This window comes from Cryptomeria japonica, chromosome 11, assembly GCF_030272615.1.
Source record: "Cryptomeria japonica chromosome 11, Sugi_1.0, whole genome shotgun sequence".
In the NCBI taxonomy this organism is placed as follows: domain Eukaryota; kingdom Viridiplantae; phylum Streptophyta; class Pinopsida; order Cupressales; family Cupressaceae; genus Cryptomeria; species Cryptomeria japonica.
The window spans coordinates 681,269,763-681,289,878 of NC_081415.1; the positions used below are offsets into that span (position 1 = coordinate 681,269,763).

Genomic DNA, 20,116 nt, shown 5'->3' on the forward strand with positions numbered 1-20,116 from the left:
TCCGACCACCTGGAAAGGACTCGGGTGGAACCCAGGTCGAACCCGAGCCGGACCAAGGTTCCACCCGGGTCCTTTCCAGGTGGTCAGGTTCCCTGTGGGTTCTATTCTGAATTTTCTATTTTTAGTAAATTGCTAAGTTACCGGTTCTTTGGGTTTTGGCTTGGGTCCGGGTCCTGGTTCTTGCTCGGTCCTGGTCCGGCCCGGGTTCGACCTGGGTTCCACCCGGGTCCTTCCCAGGTGGCTGGGTTCCCTGTGGGTTCTGCGTTGCCTGGGTTCCACCCGAATCCTTCCCAGGTGGCTGGGTTCCCTGTGGGTTCTACAACGCAGAACCCACAGGAACCCGACCACCTGGAAAGGACCCGGGTGGAACCCAGGTCGAACCCGGGCCGGACCAAGACTGAGCACGAAGCAGGACCCACAGGGAACCCGACCACCTGGGAAGGACCCGGGTGGAACCTAGGTCGAACCCAGGAAGACCCGGGTGAACCCAGGCCTGTGGATTCCCAAAAACGGGGCCCACGGGTCAAAAAACAATAAAAACCAATAAAAAAAGTACTTTAAAAAATAATTAATTAATAATTAAACCCTAATTCGCCCCTTTATGATGCATTTCATGCATCAAAACATTCGTTCAACTCATTCTATTTGCATTTTTGAAGATTTTTTCTCTAAAGTCGGGTTTCTTAGTTTTTGCATTTTTCTTCGAAGGTAGAGACTATGAAGATGTGAGACACGCATAAAAGGCATAGGAATCACTGGAGAAGGAAGATTTAGCCATCAAAGGTGAGTGAATCTGAATTTTTTACAAGTTTTCAAGAATTTTTTTAAGTTTTTTTCAAATTTTTTAATTTTTCTAAAAAATTTTAAATAAGTTTTGTATACTTTTTTACACTTTGTATGCATAGTATGGGGTTATAATGCCGAAATTTTATCAATTTTTTTCAATAATGTTGTGTTTTCTCTTTTTATTTTAGGTGCATTATTCATATAATCATACATAATGGCTGAAATTGGAAGTGCAAGTGCAAGCTCTAGTTCAATTGCCCATGCCCGAACTGAAAATAACGCCTTTAAAATTGATCAAGATTCACCACTTTGGCATTATGCAACAATGATCAGGCAAGTGTCTGGTGGTGGGGGTTTTGTTTGGAAGTGTAACCATTGTGGCACTGAGTATACCAGCTCATACTATCGAGTGAAAGGCCACCTTTGTTTCATCCCTGGGCGTGGAATAAAATTTTGTAAGGGATCAAATGGCAAGGGGCTGCCAAAAGCTCTAGTTTTGGAATATATTAGAGAACAAGAGGAAGCTGATAGGAGAAGTGGCAAAGCAAAGACTGATCGTCCTCTTGTCCTGTCAAGCTCGAAGACTACGAGGCCTTCGAGTAGTATTGGCTCCACAAGACGAGCCGGATCGCATCCTTTCATGCCAAAACCACCAGTTGCTCCACTAGAGAATCAAAATGTTGTGGCTTCGTGGAAAAGAGGCCCATTGGATACTACCTTCAAAAATGAAATGAGAGAGATTGCAGATCAGAGCATTGGGCGTTGCATTTATGGCAATGGGCTTCCTTTCAACCTTGTTAGATCACCTTACGTTCGGGGCATGGTACACACCCTTTGCAACACACCTTCTGATTATGTTTGTCCAGGGTATGAAAAGGTGAGAACCACCTTATTGGCAAAGGAGAAAGCATTCGTAGAGTCACAGTTGAAAGTCATCAAAGATACATGGCCGGAAACAGGTTTGACCATCGTTTCTGATGGATGGAAAGATTGTATAAATAGGCCATTGATCAATGTTATAGCAGTGTGCCCTAAAGGGGCAATGTTTTTCAAAGCGGTGGATTGTGAGGGGCAAGTGAAAGATGCAAGTTTCATTGCCAATATCCTCATAGAATGCATTGACAAGGTGGGGCCTCAAAATATTGTCCAAGTCAAACGGACAATGCTAAAAATTGTAGGGCAGCGGGGACTATAGTGGAGGCTACATACGGTCACATCTTTTGGACACCATGTGCAGTCCACTCACTCAATTTAATCATGCAAAAGATTGGCACACAAATTGATTGGGTGAAAAAACTGTACGAGGAGGGCAAGGAGATTCGAATGTTTGTGACTAATCATCATATGTCACAAGCCATTTTTAGGACCTTCTCCAAGTTGGAGTTGAAGGTAATTACTAATTTAAATTTTTAATTTTATTTTTTAATTTTTTATAATTGATATATGTTGTGTATTTTTTTATGTCATGTTAGGTAGCTGAAACACGATTTGCATCTCACACACTCGTCTTAAGATGACTTGTGAAGGTGCGAGAGGCCTTAAAGTTCTATGGTCATCAACGGATTGTGGAGTGTATGGAAGCAAGCCCAGACAGAAAGAGCTCTAGAAGTAAGAGCATTGATCCTCGATGAGAAATGGTGGGATATTGTGGAATATGTTTTGAATTTCACTGAGCCCATCATGAGCATGATTAGGTATGTTGATACTGATCGCCCATGTTTGGGTGAGATTTATGATGGCATGAATTGCATGGTGGAGAAAATAAGAGAAGTAATAAAAAGAAAAGTAAATAACCCAACGGAAACATTTTTCAAGGTTGCGCAGAATATTATTGTTCACCGTTGGAACAAGATGACCAATCCCTTACATCTCTTAGAATTTGCTTTGACACCAAAATTTTATAGTGTAGAGATGCTTGCAACACCAAGGAGGGTACCACCATATAGAGATGCAGAGGTTGCTTCTGGCTATAGAGCTGCCTTTAAAAAGATATATCAAGATGAGGAGACAAGAAATGTTGTCATGAAGGAGTTTGGCCAATTTGTCTCCACAAAAAATCATGATGTTGTAGCTCTCAATGCTACATATGGGATGGATGCTGATGAGTGGTGGTATGTACATGGTCAAGGCTCCGTTTACTTGCAGCCTCTTGCAATTAAACTTCTCTCCCAAGTATGTATCTTTTTTTTTTTTATAGTTTTCCAATTCCATTTGATGCTATCATATTTTTATTTTATAATTTATAAATTTCTAATAATGTTTTAACTTTTAACAGGTTGCAAGTTCTTCTTCAACTGAGTGGAATTGGAGTACATACTCCTTCATCCACTCAGTCAAACGTAATCGTTTGGGTGCAAAGAGAGCTGAGGATTTGGTCTACGTACACTCCAACCTTCGTTTGTTGTCACATAAGGACCTTGAATATAATGTGGGTGCAACAAGGAATTGGGATCTAGCCCCTGAGTGTGCTGATTTAGATGCTACAGTTGCACAACTTGCCCAAGTCTCTATAGACGAGGCAGCTATGGAACTTGAGAGAGACTTGGCTAGTGGGTGTGACATTCCATTCGATAGTGGTTCAATTGATGTTGCATTTGAACCACTTGATGACCTTGGGCTTGGGTTGGATGGTTCAGATGAAGATGAATATGGAATTTAAATCCCATAGATGGCTTGTAATTTGAATTTTTATTGTGTCATGACATATTCGCATTTTGAAACTTGAATCAGTTGAAACTTGAAACTTGAATATTATCTTTTTTGCAAATTATGAATATGATATTAGACTTTAGTTATTAGTTTGCTGATAACATTTGCGATATATGGATATTTATTGGCATTGGCAATTATGGATTTATGATTTATGTATGGAAAGTCACATTGTATATTTTATTTTTGTATGGATATATATAATATATATGTATATATATAAATTTATAATTAATATATGTATATATGTACGGACAAACCCGTACCCATACCCAAGTAAAAAAAAAAATTGCCGAACCCACGAATCCGTACCCGAACCCGAACCTGAACCTGAATCCGAACCCGAACCCGAACCAGTAACTTAGGTAAACTGTGATTGTTGTTTGTTTTATAGGGTTTTCCAGAGGTTTTTGAGAGCTCCAGCATGGTTTGACATTCATCAGAGATGATTTCTACACTTACTATTTTTAGTAAGTCAAGACAATTGCTTAGAATGTGTTCTATTGAAGTTTGGAACCACTTACTATTTTTAGCAGTATGCTAATTTAGTCAGTGCTATTTTTCGTAATCCTATTTTTGGCAGTCTAGTGGTTCTTTTCCAGCAATTCAGTTCTTTTTATTTCTCTGGAATTTTAAGATGATTAAGGTTATTTATTTAATTTCTTTCATAAGGCTTTTTGGGCGAATATTTCATTAACCTTATTGCAGAAATTAAATAATTCATGTTTTTGGCGTCCAAACTTGGCATGAAGGGGTAACTCAAATTTGATGCCAAAGGTGGGGGTTACATGGTAATTCAATAGAGTTATTTTTTATTTACGTGTGGCGCCCAAGTTGGAGGGAAAATAAGTTTGAATTTTTGGGGTCTCAAGTCTATAAAAAAGACCCTCTTCTCCTTCATTCAGTTATACTAGAATTTGATAATGAAGTGTAGCCGAAATGTTTGTACAATCTTAGCTTCAGGGTTGCGTGCCCTCCTAGCTTTATCACAGTTTCGAGTTTGAAAGACAACTCCTAGCTGTCTAAGGAATTTCATACAGATATTTCCAGTGGTTTTCAAAGAAGATTGGTGGGTTCTTTCTGGTGCAAAACAAACCCTACACCTGAAGTATGTTTCCATTCATCCTGGTTGGAGTTGTTATCTGATTTTTGTGGGTACGGGCTCAAATTTCTCATATGCTTTGGGCGCCTATTTGCTCATACTTTGGTGGATTTTGGTGGAGAGATTGATTTATGGTTTCAAATAGAACTTGTTGCTGATCGCCCTAGCCCATTTCAGCATTGGAATGTGTGCCCTTGCTATGACCCTGTTTGGTTGCGAGTTTCCTATCCTATCTTGGTCGCCCAGCTCTCATACTTCATTTGCATTCTACTTGAGCTCATTTGGAGGTGTCACAAGGGAGTTCTGAGCATTTTGGTGATCCTACAACTGCTGGTTTTTCTGAAAATCAGAATTCATTCTTCATACTTCATGGCTGGTAACATGGTCTTTGATCTTCTGATTTAAGTTATCATTTCCCTTTAAAGTTCGCTTATGTAATAACTTGTTTAGTAGTACCAAACAACCTTTTGTTCTCATTTTTGGAAACTAACTTCATCCCACTGAGCAAGTGGAAATGGCTGGTTATACCGCCAAGTTTGTGATTTTCAAGTCTTTTCAATTTACTTGTATCCCCCGCTGAAAAGTGAAAGTGGCTGGTTATACCGCCAAGTTTGATTGTTAAGTTTTTCAGTAATCTTGTAATTCCCACTGGATAAGTGGAAGTGGCTGGTTATACGGCCAAGTTTTGGGTTGTTAAGCTTTCCATATTTTGTAATTTCCCACTAAAAATCAGTGGAAGTGGTTGGTCAAACCGCCATCATGTAACGCTTTCATTGTTTATGCTGGTTATATGGCCAAGTTTTGGGCTGTTAAGCTTTCCATATTTTGTAATTTCCCACTAAAAATCAGTGGAAGTGGTTGGTCAAACCGCCATCATGTAATGCTTTCATTGTTTATGCTTTCCGCCCACTGCATAAGTGGTCGAGATGAATATTTGCTAATGCTAATGGGTGCTGAATGTTAGGTTTAAAATTTGAAAAAAAAAAGGGGGTACATTTCAATACGTGATGACTAGAAGATTGTGTCAAGAAAGGCATCCAACACTTCTTTGGACTCCTTATGCAGCCCCTTGCCTTTATATTCTTTTGGAGGTCATAGGTCAAATTAATTGGGTGAGAGTTCCTAAGTCACAAAGTTCGAATTCGAATTTGTGTTCGGCAACAATACGATTCAGATGAAGTTTGGCAACGGAAAAAGTTAGGAAAAAAATTTGAAATTAAATTCACCTTACATTAATTTAACTTTATTCTAAATATAAGTAATATATCCAAAAAACTATTAAACTAGTTATTAATTATATTATTATACTATTATACTACATGTTTATTAACATATGTTTGATAATATAAAGTTATAATGGTTTATAAATTATATTATTATAGCATTATAATATATGTTCAATATTATTAATTTTTAAACTGCTATATGATTAAGTTAAATTAAACTAAATATTAAACATATAGCAGTCTAATTTAACAATCATATAATAATTTAAAAATTATTATTAATATTAATCATAATAAATAATCTGGATGCACCGACAATCATAAGAAGGTATTAAGCATTAAAAAAACTAAAAGAGCAACATAGAAAAAAATTGAAAACCTAAATATGAGTTGTGGCCTAGACGCACCAAGGAGTGGAGAAACTATGCAAATGTTAGGAAGTCATGAGGCGAAAAGGGAGGAGTCGTGCGGCAAAAATGGATGGAGTCGCGCGGCAAAAATGTTGGCTCGATCTTCCTTCCTCACAGCTCAACTTCCTTCATGTCTTTGATTTCAAAAACAATTTTTAATGAAAAACATGTTTGTGTTTTTCGTACGAATATGAAGTCAAATTTCAAGAATTTTATATAAAAGTTTAATGTTGGCAAAATTTGAATTCCATGCTTGAAATTTGGTAAACTCTATGACACAAGGTGAGACCAATTGTAGAAGATGCAAGGAATATAACAAAATACATTTATAATCACTAGTGGGTTCCTAATTTGATGAGAGATCACAACAAGGGGAAAGAGCTTGTGTGATATGGTACCACAAGATTTGCATTTAATTTTCTAATGTTGCAAAGTATTTCTAGTTTATTGGCATTCTTGAAGCGAATGTTGAGGAATCAAGCATGGCTAGACTCAACATATTGAAATAAGATTGAAGGAGAGAGAACTACAAAAAGACAATTTCATTGATGTCTTTGCTAAGAGAGCTATAAAAATTGTCAAATTTAAACCTCTATTTTTAAACTTCAAAAAAGTTTAATTTCATTGTAACTCTAATTTGTTTGTACTTTGTAAGTATTGGAGATACTAGTGAGGGTTTTGCACTTGGTGCATGGAGAGTGAAACCCAATGGGATACATTTATGAGGCCATGGATAAAACCATAGAGGCCATTCAAAACTATTATAGGGGCAATGCATGTAGATCTACCCCTATTTGGAAGATCATTGATCTAAGGTGGAACAATCAACTCCACTAACCCATTCATGTAGTGAAGTACTACCTCAACCTAGGGTTTTCCTTCTTTGATAGCTTCACGAATTCTACTAAGGAGGTAATGGAGGGCCTCTCAACATGCATTGAGAGGATGACACCTAAGGTTGAGGTGAGAGACCTCATCATTTCAAAGTTGCAAAATTATATACAAGCTAAGAGGAGGCTCCTTTCTTGGCCACTAGCTATCTAGGGAAGATCCACCCAAGCACTAAGTAAGAAAAAGTGAAGTCTTGTGTCTTGGGATTACAAATTATACTTTTAGTAACATATTGTTTATTTACAAAGTCTAAAATTTCTTATTTGCAAAATCTTGGTGGGAAGATTGGGGTGGAAATAACCTAAATCTCCAAAAGCTAGCTCTTTGTATTTTGCCTCAACCTTGTAGTGCTTTTGGTTGTGAGTGCAACTAGAGTTTGTTTAACACCATTCACATGAAGAAGTGTAATAAGTTGACTCAAAAATACCTCAATGACCTAGTTTTTATGCAATACAAGCTTTGGCTTTGCACAAGAAAGATGGAGGACATATCAAAGGAGCCTATTAATTTGGATGAGATTGATCCCTATAGCGACAAGACGATGCAAGATGATGAGCTCTCCTTGTTTATAGAGGATGAAAATGTTGATTTCGAGAGGCAAGAGGATGTGGCAGCAGCAAAAGCAAAGGACATTGGAATGTCATTAGATGACATTGATGTGGTAGAGGAGTCATTGCCATCTAATGCAACAAGATGGAGCCACAAGCACAATCTTCTAGGCCAAGCAAGGAGTCACAGCTAAATGAAGGACTAAAACCACTACTGCACATTTTTTCACTACAATGAAGAAGAGGAAATTGTTAAAACTTGTAAGTTTTTACTTGTCATTTGTGATGATGATTTTCAAAGACAATATCATGAATTCATAATAATTATCAATTAGCTATTGTATCTGGCTACACAAGATGATGCGATTTTGTACTCCATTTGTATTCAAGAATAGAATCTACTAGAAAACACTTCACCGTGGTTTTTTAGGCTCATTTGAAACATCTTGTAGCTAAATCTTGGTGATTAGGGTTTACAGGGACGAAGATTTATATGATATTTCAATTTAGACTTCAGTGTTTTTTTGGTGTGATTGGGATATTAGATATTTTGATGCTTTTAGCTAGTTTTGGAGTGAAAGTACAGACCTGGCCGTACACTTCCGGCCACAAGAGGATCCTCATTCTAGTTCCTAGCTCAAAGGGTATTGAATATCTGCTTTTGGGTAATGTTTCATTGCTTCTTCCTAAGTTGAGCGACCAAGTTCCATACATTATATGCAGCATTTGGAATGCTTCCATTTTTTCCTAGAGAAATAGTCCTATGACAAGGCCGTACCATTGTTGTGGGTGGCACGTGGAGGTTCCAAGAGTCAAATGTGCTTATTGAAGCCTACAAATAAACCCATTTGAGGTATCTAGGTGTCAGGAGGTCAGATTTGAGTATCGACTATAGTTTGGAGGTTAAGAGAGTACTTAAAGAAATTATTTTCTGAATCGCCCCTGAGTTCCTAGCGCTCAGTTCACAGGCACAAGGCATTTTGAGTTCATTTTCAGATTTATGAAGGGTTAGAAAGGTTCGTGGAAAATTCTTACTTCAGTTCTATGTTTCAAAGGAATGGTTTGCATTGTGGGAAGGGTCTTAAGATCAAATCAGCACCTCCAATCCCCCTATTAATGGGGTTAAGAAGGTTGATCTTCCAAAGGACCCCCGAGCCAAAGTGACATGGCATGCCCCTGAGACTGGTTGGGTATAGATCAACTTTGACGGGGCATCTAAGGGAAATCTAAGGCCAATGGTGCAAGGTGTATTGCGCGAGATCATAATGGAAACAATCTTGCGGAAAGAGCAGAATACTTAGGGGTGACCCCAAACAACGTTGCAGAGTTCAAGGCCGCCCTTCTAGGATTGCAAATAGACAAGGATCTGAAGGTGAGGTGACTTCATCTTGAAGGGGACTCGCTAATAATAGTTTATGCAATGCGGCAAAATGCTACTCCCAATTGGAAGCATTCCAAACGCTGATAATTAATCGAGTCATTCGAAGATTTTAAGCTGACTCATATTTTTAGAGAGGGTAACGAGGAGGTAGATGACCTAGCAAAGAATGCCTCGATGGACGCCAATTGCCCGTGTGGCGTTGGAAGGGGCCACACAAACTCCGCATAGAATTCCATCTCTATTTTGAATTTGGCAGCGGGATGAGTGGGCATGACAACCACCTTAACATCTCATTAATTATAATGTAATGATGATATTGCACTCCAAGGAGATTTAGTGGCATACGGGGCAGATACGACTATCCATGTATTAATTCACAGCAGTTGAATTCGATGGCAAAGGACACTTGTCGTGGCCAAGGACATGCTTGAGTATTGATTGAATTTACTCTCGAACAAAGCCAATCTTTTCGATGACTTTTTTGAATTGGGAAATGGAAACACAATCATGACAAGTTAAACTCTCCTCTTAAATTGCAAGTTGGTGGAAGCTTTCCATATCCTGCCCTTTTTCCTATCTCATTCTATCTGGTTTTTTAGCTCAGGCTGAAAATTTGGCAGAGGCTCTCATGGATACCCCTATCAGACTAATTTAGAATAATAGGCAAATGTCCTTTCTCGGCAAAGTCAAGGAGAAACAACTCAAAGCCATGTCCAAGTACTCCCCTAGATTGATAATTCACGCAGTGAGGAAGGTTTTGGGAGGGGAATTCATCTTCACTTGCCACCACTACAGGGTGAACACGGATATCACCGCCATGTTCTTGGCGGTTTCTCTGATGATGGGTGAATCTAAAGTGGGAGCTAACTAGTTGTGCCAAAAGATATTCAAGGAGTCATTTCTTGGGGAGATGGACTTAGTTGTGGCAAACGGGGATGAGGAGATCAGAATTCCCAACCCCCGGGACTACTTTGTGGTTTGTCGATAGGGCAGAGATGTGCCCAAACTCCCCATACTCTCTTTCTTCGACCCGGGGGCATTTGAAAGCCGAAAGCCCATCATTTCCAGGAACATCACATTTTTTAAGAAGCTGCTCGGGCTGATGTTGAATGAAGGGGTTGACTAGATCAAGGAATACAAGTGTGCGGAAGGCATGATAAGTGACAGTGAGGACAAAGGTGACGCATTTAAGCCAATCATTAGAGAGGAAGTTCTGGCTGAGGTCGCTACTGATCTGCCTGGCCCAAGCCGTGTGGCAGGGGTGGTGTGTTCGTGGATGTCTTGTTGCTAAAGGACTAAATTGGATGCCAGCCACAAAGTAGCTTCTCACTCTGTTTTTGTCTCTGTTTCTGTTATCAGAATGTTGAAATAGATATATTGACAAGATGTATAGGGGTCTGTATGTGTCAAGTGCACCTTTTTGATGTTTGGTGCTTATGGACTGGTTTTTTGGCAACGACCATCTGGGAAGGATCTTATGGTTTTCTCACAGACAATGTTTACTCTATTTGATCAATACAATGGGAGCTGCCCCATATGCAGCCGTTAATTTACCAACAAAAAAAAATCAGCACCTCCGATCTCTGCAAGATACGTCCAAAAGAGAGTTTACAGAATATTGCTGACTGTAATCTTCCGTGATCGGGCTGCTACAGGTCTATTCAGTTTTGAAAATCATTTCATTTTCAGTCAATATATAATGAGGAAAGTGAAAGGTCAATATGATCATGTTTGTTATTACTTATAATCCTTTATAGTTTCTCCAATTTCCCATGCATTGATCCTGCAAATGTTCATGAAAAGTAAATGAATGAAGTCTGAAACTATTCCTATCAGCAAACTATCTGCTACTTTCATTGCATGTTATCACACAAAATTGCAAACAATATCAACAAAAAAAATCAGGGGAACCATTACATCACAAGGGAAGAAAACTGTTCGATGCAACTGGATCTATCAACCCAAGTATGTTGCAGATTGCAACATTGATACGTCCAAAGCACAACTTGTGGCCAAAGGTTTCTCTCAATTTTCGGGCATTGTTTACATTGAGACCTTTGCCCCCATTGCCAAAGTGAACTCCATCTAGTTGACACTTGCCATTGCCACTACTAATCACTCGACACTAAATCAAAGGGACATGGTGAGTGTTTTTTTGCATGAGGATCTTCAAGAAAAGATCCACAAAGGTTCATTCGAGGTTCTTCCTTAGTATGCAGACTCCAAAAATCTCTCTAAGGTCCAAAACAAGCCCCTAAAGATTTGGTATGAGAATATGGATACAAAGTTATCTCAACGCCACTCAAATTTGAATGTTTGTATTCAATGACAAGATGACACACTTCTGATATTAGTTGTATGTGTACATCTAATTATCACAAGGAGTTCATGTATCATTGGTATAGTGAAGTCAACTCTATAAGACAATTTTGATATGACTATCTTGGGTTTCTTGTACTGCTTATTTCGTACTAAGGTCCTTTAATTTGATTTCAAGATAAGTGTGCTCTCGATTTCTTGGCTCATTTTCACATTGCTGATCATGAGCTTGTTGTCACTCACTTTCTTTTCAGTGTCAACTGCAAGGCCAAGCATTCCACTCCTTTGGTTGATGCTACACTCTACTTACAACTTGTTAGTAGCATCATCTATTCAGCCCACACATACTTTAATGTCTACTATGTTATGTTACCAGAAATGCAATGGAAAGGCTTTGTTGTGCATTTTAACAGACGAAACAGCATTTCCATAGTAAAATACCATTTCTAAGTTTCTAATCCTACTGATCAGTTTCTCACTGTTGCCACTACAATTTTTTTGCATTCAGTTTTTCCAAGAAATTTCTAAGAAAGAATTGTTTATATTTAAAAACTTCTAAAGTTATCCTTCGTGCTTTTTTAAAAAGCTTTAAAAACTATGTAATAATTTCTGTTTTCACCAAAATTGTTTTTTTTTTCCTTTTTTTAATTACCTATTTAATAATATCATTATTTTTTAACCATATCTTTATCTTGTTACATATTTTTATTTTTTATTTTATTAAATTATAGTTAAACACTTAAAGTAAAAAAGAATATCTACATTTAAAACGACTTTCTAAATTAATTATCTTTCTCTTTGTAAAAGGGTCCCTGCTTAACTAATCAAAAGCTTTCTAAATTATTTTAAAATATAGCTGATGAGTTTCTCACCATTGCCACTCGCCCACTGCAATTATTTTGCATTCAGTTTTCCCAAGGAATTTCTAAGAAAGAATTGTTTTTATTTAAAAATTTCTAACGTTATCCTTCATGCTTTTTTAAAACATTTTAAAAACTATATCCTTCGTGCTTTTTTAAAACGTTTTAAAAACTATATCCTTCGTGCTTTTTTAAAACGTTTTAAAAACTATGTAAAATTTTATGTTTTACAACAAAGTAGTTGTTTTTTTTTTAATTCCTTTCTAATAATATCATTATTTTTTAACCAAATATTTATCTGGTTACATTAGTTTTAGTTTTAGTTTTATTAAATTATAATTGAAGTTAAAACATATGTGTTTTTATAATTTATTTTTTAAAATTAATTTAGAAAGTTGTTTTAAATGTTGATATTCTTTTTTAGTTTTATATTTTTTAAATGTACATGTATATGTGCATGTATGAAAAATTTGGAGACATGCCCATTCATTTTCAAAAATATTAAAGTAAAAAAGAATATCTACTAATGAAATTAGATTTCCACAATCCAAATTGTTTATGTTATTGTTTTTTGGATTTGATTGTTGATGTTCTCCTTGTTAGTTTTAACACTTTCAGATTAATATAAACTCAGAAAACCAGAATTTAGTTTCTAACTAAATTGATTAGATGAAAGATTTATAGTTTTCCAGATTTAGGCATAACAAAGAAATGAACAAAATAAGAACAAGACACGGTTACCCTGGGAAAACCTCCTAGGAGGAAAAACCCAGCCAGAAAAGATCCTCAAATCTGATTATGGATTATATTCATATGAAGATTACAACACTTATCTCAAGTACTTGAAGGTGATTGCACTTAGGGCTGATAAAGTCTTCCACAAGACTGCACCTTCACAAGCATCCCTTTACCACTTCCAACAGCAATCAGGTCCAAACCCTAGGTCTGCATATGAAGTCTGCACTTTGTTGGACTGCAACCTTAGCCCTCAGTTCACTCTCCTCATGGATGAATTTCGCACCCTTTAATGACAGATGTAATTCGCTGGTATAGCAGATGTGATTCGCTGTGATATTGCTCCTTCAAATTCGCATTAGGCAGATGTAGATATTTCGCATGATGATGTATTGAATGTGTGCTTGATTGAGGTGAAAGTATCTTTATTTATATGATGCAATATCCATTTATGTCGGCTTATACTAAAATCCATTTATGTCGGCTTGACCTTTAATTTATTGTTTTTCCTTTAACCGAAAATGCATTAGATAGGGTTGGCCCTATTATGTTTAGCACGCTATCTTGTATGTGGCGTGGGGTTTCTATGAGATGCCGTGAGGTATAGGGCCCAGCCCTACACATTGGAGAAGGGGCTGGCCCCTTGGGTGGATTCCAATGTTGCCCAAGGCAATTGGAATCCGCCATCCCTAATTACCATCAACACTCCTTATGTACTCTTTCATGCTGATGATGGTTCACGGAGTGTAATCCGACACGTTGATGCAAAAATTGTCACACAATCGAATCTAGAAAACAATAATTCTCCTTATGCACTCTTTCATCTTAATGATGGTTCACAGAGTGATCCAAAACGTTGATGCAAAAACTGTCACACAGTCAAATCCAGAAAACAATAACATAAAGAATATCTACATTTAAAACAACTTTCAAAATTAATGTACAAATAGATGTTAAAAAGTTTAAACCAAAACTACAAAAGATGAAGCTCAACATGGTAGCAGAATTTTCTATGCAGCACCCAAGTATTGTGGAATCTACAAGCTAAAGACTCACAAGCTTACCGAATTCCCTTAATCTGAAGAACAAAACAAGGAGGAGAGGATAAAGCAAAATGCATCATGGAGATCACAGAAAATAAAAAATTCCCAACCGATGGGTGATACAAAAAGCAGAAACAAAATAATGATAAAAAATACAAACACTAACAAAAATGGAAGCATCAAAACCAATTACTCACAAATTCCAAATAAAATTGAATACAATAAATGGTAACCCAAAAATCCAATGCAGGTATTGTAGACAGTTGTTACGAGTGCTTGAATCAAACTTGATGAACAAAGATCCGTGGAACCTCCTTACTTCAGTTTTGCATTCCCAAGGAATGGTTGGTATCGTGGGAAGGGGTATAGGTTTGAACCAGCACTTCTGATTCGTGCAAGATGCATGAAAAGAGAGATTTTCAAATTATTGTTGATTGAAAACTTCTGTGATTGGCATGCTACAGGTCTGTCCAGCTTAACATTTTATTTTCAGTAATATGTAATGAGGACAGTTAAAAGGTTAATGCTATCATGTTTGTTATTTGCTTATTAGTCTTAATCCATTTAACATGCATTGTTATCTGCAAATGTTCATGAAAAAGCATAATGAATGAGATCTGAAACTATTCCAATCAGCAAAATCTCTGTTACTTCATTGCATGTTATTACACCAAAAAAAAAATTAAAAAGTGCAAGCAATATCAACACCAAAAAAAAATCGGGGGTACCCATTACAAATCAAGCAGAGAATGCAAACTACCCAGAAATAGTTGTTCGGCAACATGAGAAAGAAATAAACATAATATAATAAATATTACTCCTATGGTGGACAAGAAAATAATTATGCCATCTTAACAAGAATGCCACTACCAACATACCAGCACATATAGATGGTAAAATGCCTACTATTTGCTATAGATCAGTACACCAACCAGGCAGTGAGGAAGAAGACAGACAGTTGCACTATCTGGATAAGCGCAATTAAATAACTTATAGAACCCACTAACCAAATAATGCAAGCACAACTTCCACGAGAAGTGCGCATCTTGGTGAAAAGAAAGCCAAGGATTGTGGAGGGTTAGGAATAGACATTCTAGAGAAGATGCTGTCATGTTCCCTCTTTGATCATTATTTATATCCTAAATAAAACAATTACTATTATTACTTAATATATTTATCAAAGAGTGATTATTTGAAACTATTAACTACTTATTTATTTATTAAATATTATTTAATATTTATTTAAATAAAAAAACTATTCTTGAGATATTGTATTATGATTATTTGGAAATATGATACAAGAATATTACATATTAAGAAATTAATGATATTGTTAATAAGACAATCAATAATGAAACAATAATATTTGTAATATCCCTACATCTAAATATTAATCCACTAAATTAATTTAATGGCTAAATATTTAATAAATTAATCTTAATCATGGAAGAATAGACTAAACCATCCCACTAAGAAAGATTCAATGATAGTCAACATTTGATGTGATAATCGGAATGATGAGATCCAATGATGACAAATGGTAGTTGAATCAATAAACATCAAGTAACCTTCTATCACTAAGGCAAAACAAATTGATATTAAGGACTAATTGACTAATCAAATGATCAGTCATAAAACAAGACATCATCTTGGAATGATTAAGGATGAGCACCGGTATTAATGATTAACAAATGATCATCGATTAGTAATTTGTGACAAGGGTGCGATTAAACACTATAATACATGCATACAATTAACAAATAAGTATAAGGAGGTACGATGTGAGGGGAAAAGCATGACCGTTCCAAATCAAGGGTTACAACCGATCAAAGATACTTAAGCGGAGTCAGACATTCGCTCTTGGGGGAAGGAATAAAAAAGAAGAATAGAAGAGGGAATTCAGAAGGAAATACCACAGACCAGTATCTGGAAAAACTCCACGGTATGAGTAGATCAGTAGTGGGTTCTAGGATACTGATTTAGTAGGCCAGTTTAGCATAGATAAAATAATTAACACTTCTAGTAAAATTTACTCTTGTTAATATAATTCAATATTGACATTTCTAATATAACTTAATATTGCAGGTACGAGGAATACTAATACAATCAATATTAATACAATTCTGTTAGTACACAATGATATTATTAACATATTGTAATATAATGGTCAACCTCACATAGAAGTCTAAAACTAATACTGTTTAAACAATATAATACTGTTAATATGGATTAGTTCAGATTACAACTGTAATTAAGTTACAGGCAGTAACATACTTGTTCTTGGTGGTATGCATGGGGATGTGTTTAAAATGTATGCTTAATATATTAAGTCTAATAAAGTTCTTATGCAGAATTTAATAATAATATAATTATTGAAAATAGTATAATGATTATAATTACTATAATATTTTATAAGAACTACTCTGCAGTAAAACATATATAATACTACCTGAAAATAAATAAACATATATATAAATATATAAATAAATATATATATATATATAGAAATAGTAATCTGAATGAATAAATAAGTCTGAGACTATAAATCAGATTGGTTTATCAATTTAATATCAGGAAGAAGATTATGATAACACTGATTTGATTCATGTTAAGATAGATTTATCTCCTACTCAAGTTAATTTTTTTAATCAAAATATATAGAAATAGATTAATTAGGGTTAAAAGAGGCCTAAACCTATTAGGGGACATTACAAGATGCACACAAAGTTGAAGAAGCCACAATTGCTGTTGTAAAAGTGCAATTGAGAAGAGCGGATGGGACAAGGGTGGAACCTCTTAAATTGAAGGGCAAGAAGAATTATATAGCAACAAATATATTAGTTTTATCCTTCATATCAATCTCCATGATCAAATTTATGACTCCATCTTGTCTTATTGGATAGATCATGTTTAAGGCAACCAAAAAATATTTATCATTGAGCTAGAACTTGAGATGAGTTGCATTGGCTTGAACCAAGCAATGGAAGAGAATTGCCTAATTCCAATCCTGGATTTGATGGTAGAGATGATGAGAATGTAATTTTGGACCTAACAGTTAGAGTGCATCCGACAAATAGTTATTAATATTAAATCCCATCACAAAAATGTTATTTTCACTGGTCAATGGTCAATTAAAATTTATTCTTGACATTAAATACTGTGGAATTGAAGTAGTTTGATGATGAGGAAAGTCATATGCAGACAATGCATTTTGAATCAGCTATGGCATTTGTAGATAGGAAAACTAATACATTTAACAAGAAAGTTTGTAGTATTTTGAAGCACTGAAACACTCCTATGCAACAAAAAATGAAAACAAGCAAAGATGTTTTAATACTTTACCACGAGTAATCACAATGGGTTAATGGGGCTCTGAAAAATACACAGTGGGATGCTTTCAAGAAGACTGGATAAGGTATGTGTGATGAAAAGCAAGAAGGGAGATCTCAACCCACAAATGTAGAATATCAAAATCCACCACGCATTGTGGAAGAAAGGGTAAAGGTAGTATATATTAAACTAATATATAAGCATTCCATCACTTTCCTGATCGGTACAGATAAAGTCTGAAGGTTCTCTGAAACAACAAATAAATCTAGGGACAGAAGAAGAATCACATGTAGTTTCTAAAGGGACTGGTTGGAGACTTGTTCGGTTGAGTGCTACAATTTGCATTGTTAGTAAGTTTAAGGGTGTATCGGTATGAATGTTGAAAGACTTAAAGAATGTCCCTCAGAACTATTTGTGCATTTAATTAGGTCAATTTGCAGCTAGAGTGAATACCAGAAGAAAATTCTGAGATGCAAAGGCTGCTGAAACCCAATATAAAGGATTGTGAATCCATGGAAGAAGAGCAGCAATGGGACAGTCGCAGAAATGTTGTGGCAGCAAGTGGAAGGAGAAAGTCTAGGAATAAACAAAAATTTGGAATGATTGACAAGGAGGTAAGAAGTGTCCCCGGATGACCAGAGTAGGCCAATGGGACTACAGAATCAATACTATAACCAGAAAAAATAGCAAAAGCTCCTAGAAGAGGCTACAAGTTCAAAACCATTAGAAGACTAATCACCCACAGAAGAGGCTTCTGTTTTCTTTCCTACATAGCTCTTGTTGTTCTTCCACATGACATAACCAGAAAAAATTCCAAGAGAGAGCCAAAAGGAAGTTCCTATAAGAGGCTAGAAGTTCAAAACCATTAGGAGAATGATCCCCTACAAAAACATTCACTACTCAGTTTCACTGGGGCTTTTGTTTTCTTTCCTATAAAGCTCTTCCCATTCTTCAACATGACATAGCCCAAAACAATAGCAAGAGGGGGCCAAAAGGAAGATCCTAGAAAAGGCTAGAAGTTCAAGAATCAAAACCATTAGGAGACTGATCCCCTACAGAAAATACACCATTCAATTTCGCTGGGGCTTTTATTTTCTTTAATTTGTAGTTCTTGCTTTTCTGAAACATGACAATAACCAGAAAACATAGCAAGAAGGAGACCAAAAGAAGCTTCTAGAAGAGTCTATAAGTTCAGAACCATCAAGAGATTGATTCCCTGCAGAAAATTCAGTTTTCATATTCACTGGGTCTTTTGTTTTCTTTCATATATAGCTCTTGTTGTTCTTCAACATGACATAGCCAAAACAAATAGCAAGGATGAGCCAAAAGGAAGCTATTAGAAGAGGCTACACGTTGAACACCTTCAGGAGACTGTTCTCCTACAGAAAATCAATATTCAATCTCACTAAGGCTTTTGTTTTCTTTTTAATATAGTTCTCGTTGTTCTTCAACGGGACATGGTGGGATAATGCAGTGAAGGCTGCTATCACATAGGAGACAAGGCAAGATATAGAGTTGAAAGCATGCTGTCATCGAAGGGCAAAAGGCAGAACTATACAATAACAGCTAGTCTATCCAGCACTACTAAATAACATATGTCTCGTTAGTCAATCTTTTCCTAGTGTAATTAAAATGTAATCTTATTATTTTAAATATTATGTCCTGCTTTTCTAATCATCCACACAGAACAGCGTTGTATTGTTCATACTTTCTGCAAACTCTTTGCCTCTAGGTTTTTGAGTGAGGCAATTCCAATTAACTACTGAGTAAATATGTTTAATATCCATACAATTTCGTCTAAGGTCATCAAATGCTTGAGCTATGCTGAACGAAGAAATAAAACATACGCTCGACTAATAATTTTATGACTTTCATTTCTACAACCATCGATCATGTTTGAAAGTCCAGAAGCTCAAAAAAACACCCAAATTAAGCCAACTTACGTGTCAGAATTCATGCTTTCCTGTAAACCCGAGCAAACTCAAGCTGAAAGTCCCACTCAAATATACATTCGCATTCTCAGCAGCAAATCTCCAGCTGTGCGGTACAAGCTCTTCTCAAACGCATATAATTGCTCTGGATTTTACAAGCTTGGGCACAAAATCCAGTTGGAAGGCCGGAAGAAGGCTGTGGAGGAGGGGTTTCGAGTTTGAAGACTAGAACCTATAATCTGCAGGTGCAACAACATTGAATTATATTTAAATAAGTAGAAAGTGGCTGCAACAGAGGGTTACAGAGGGCATGAAGGGCAAATTTGAAAAGCCCTGCTTTTGGAGGGTTCGGAAATTCCATGGTATTTTGTTCTACTTGTTATATAAGTGCTTTTGTCGGAGGATAGAGTTTGGCAACGAGCAAACGGAAGGAAGCAATAAAAAAATCCGTATGGGAAATGAAATGTCACGCACCACTTGCAATTCCTGGCTATTTGTGTCCAGCCACCCTCTTCTGCCACGTCGGATGAATTGTTTGGTTTTTTTTCTGGTTTTTAGTCCACTATTTTTGTTTGTCTAGCAAAGGCGTGAGGCACGATACGTCTCATTGCCTAGCTGGTAGTAGTTATTCTTTGCATATAGTATTATATCTATGCTAGCAAATGAATCCATGGATTTATCTTATTAATCGACATGTACATTTGACCGTATTTATTACTCATTGCGTACTTTCTGTTAGGCAATGTACTTTTGTAATGAGTTATTAAAAAATGCATTTCAATCTAATTATAATGAAATATTTTTCTGTTTTTAAAATTTATTCTATTTTTATAAAGTTTAGATGC

The 20,116-nt window shown here is 36.2% G+C and overlaps 1 protein-coding gene across 4 annotated transcripts in view; it reads right to left on the minus strand.

Moving 5' to 3' along the window:
- Positions 1 to 19,901, minus strand: part of LOC131038107 (GDP-mannose transporter GONST1) — a 181,203-nt gene extending 161,302 nt beyond the window's left edge. For 2 of the 4 annotated variants that reach the window (XM_057970418.2, XM_057970419.2), the window contains exon 1: positions 19,284 to 19,736. In XM_057970418.2, coding sequence (XP_057826401.1) covers positions 19,284 to 19,297 — 14 coding nt within the window. In that variant the 5' untranslated portion in view covers positions 19,298 to 19,736. The other 2 variants (XM_057970416.2, XM_057970417.2) reach the window with 2 other exon arrangements.
- Positions 19,902 to 20,116: the final 215 nt, after the last annotated feature.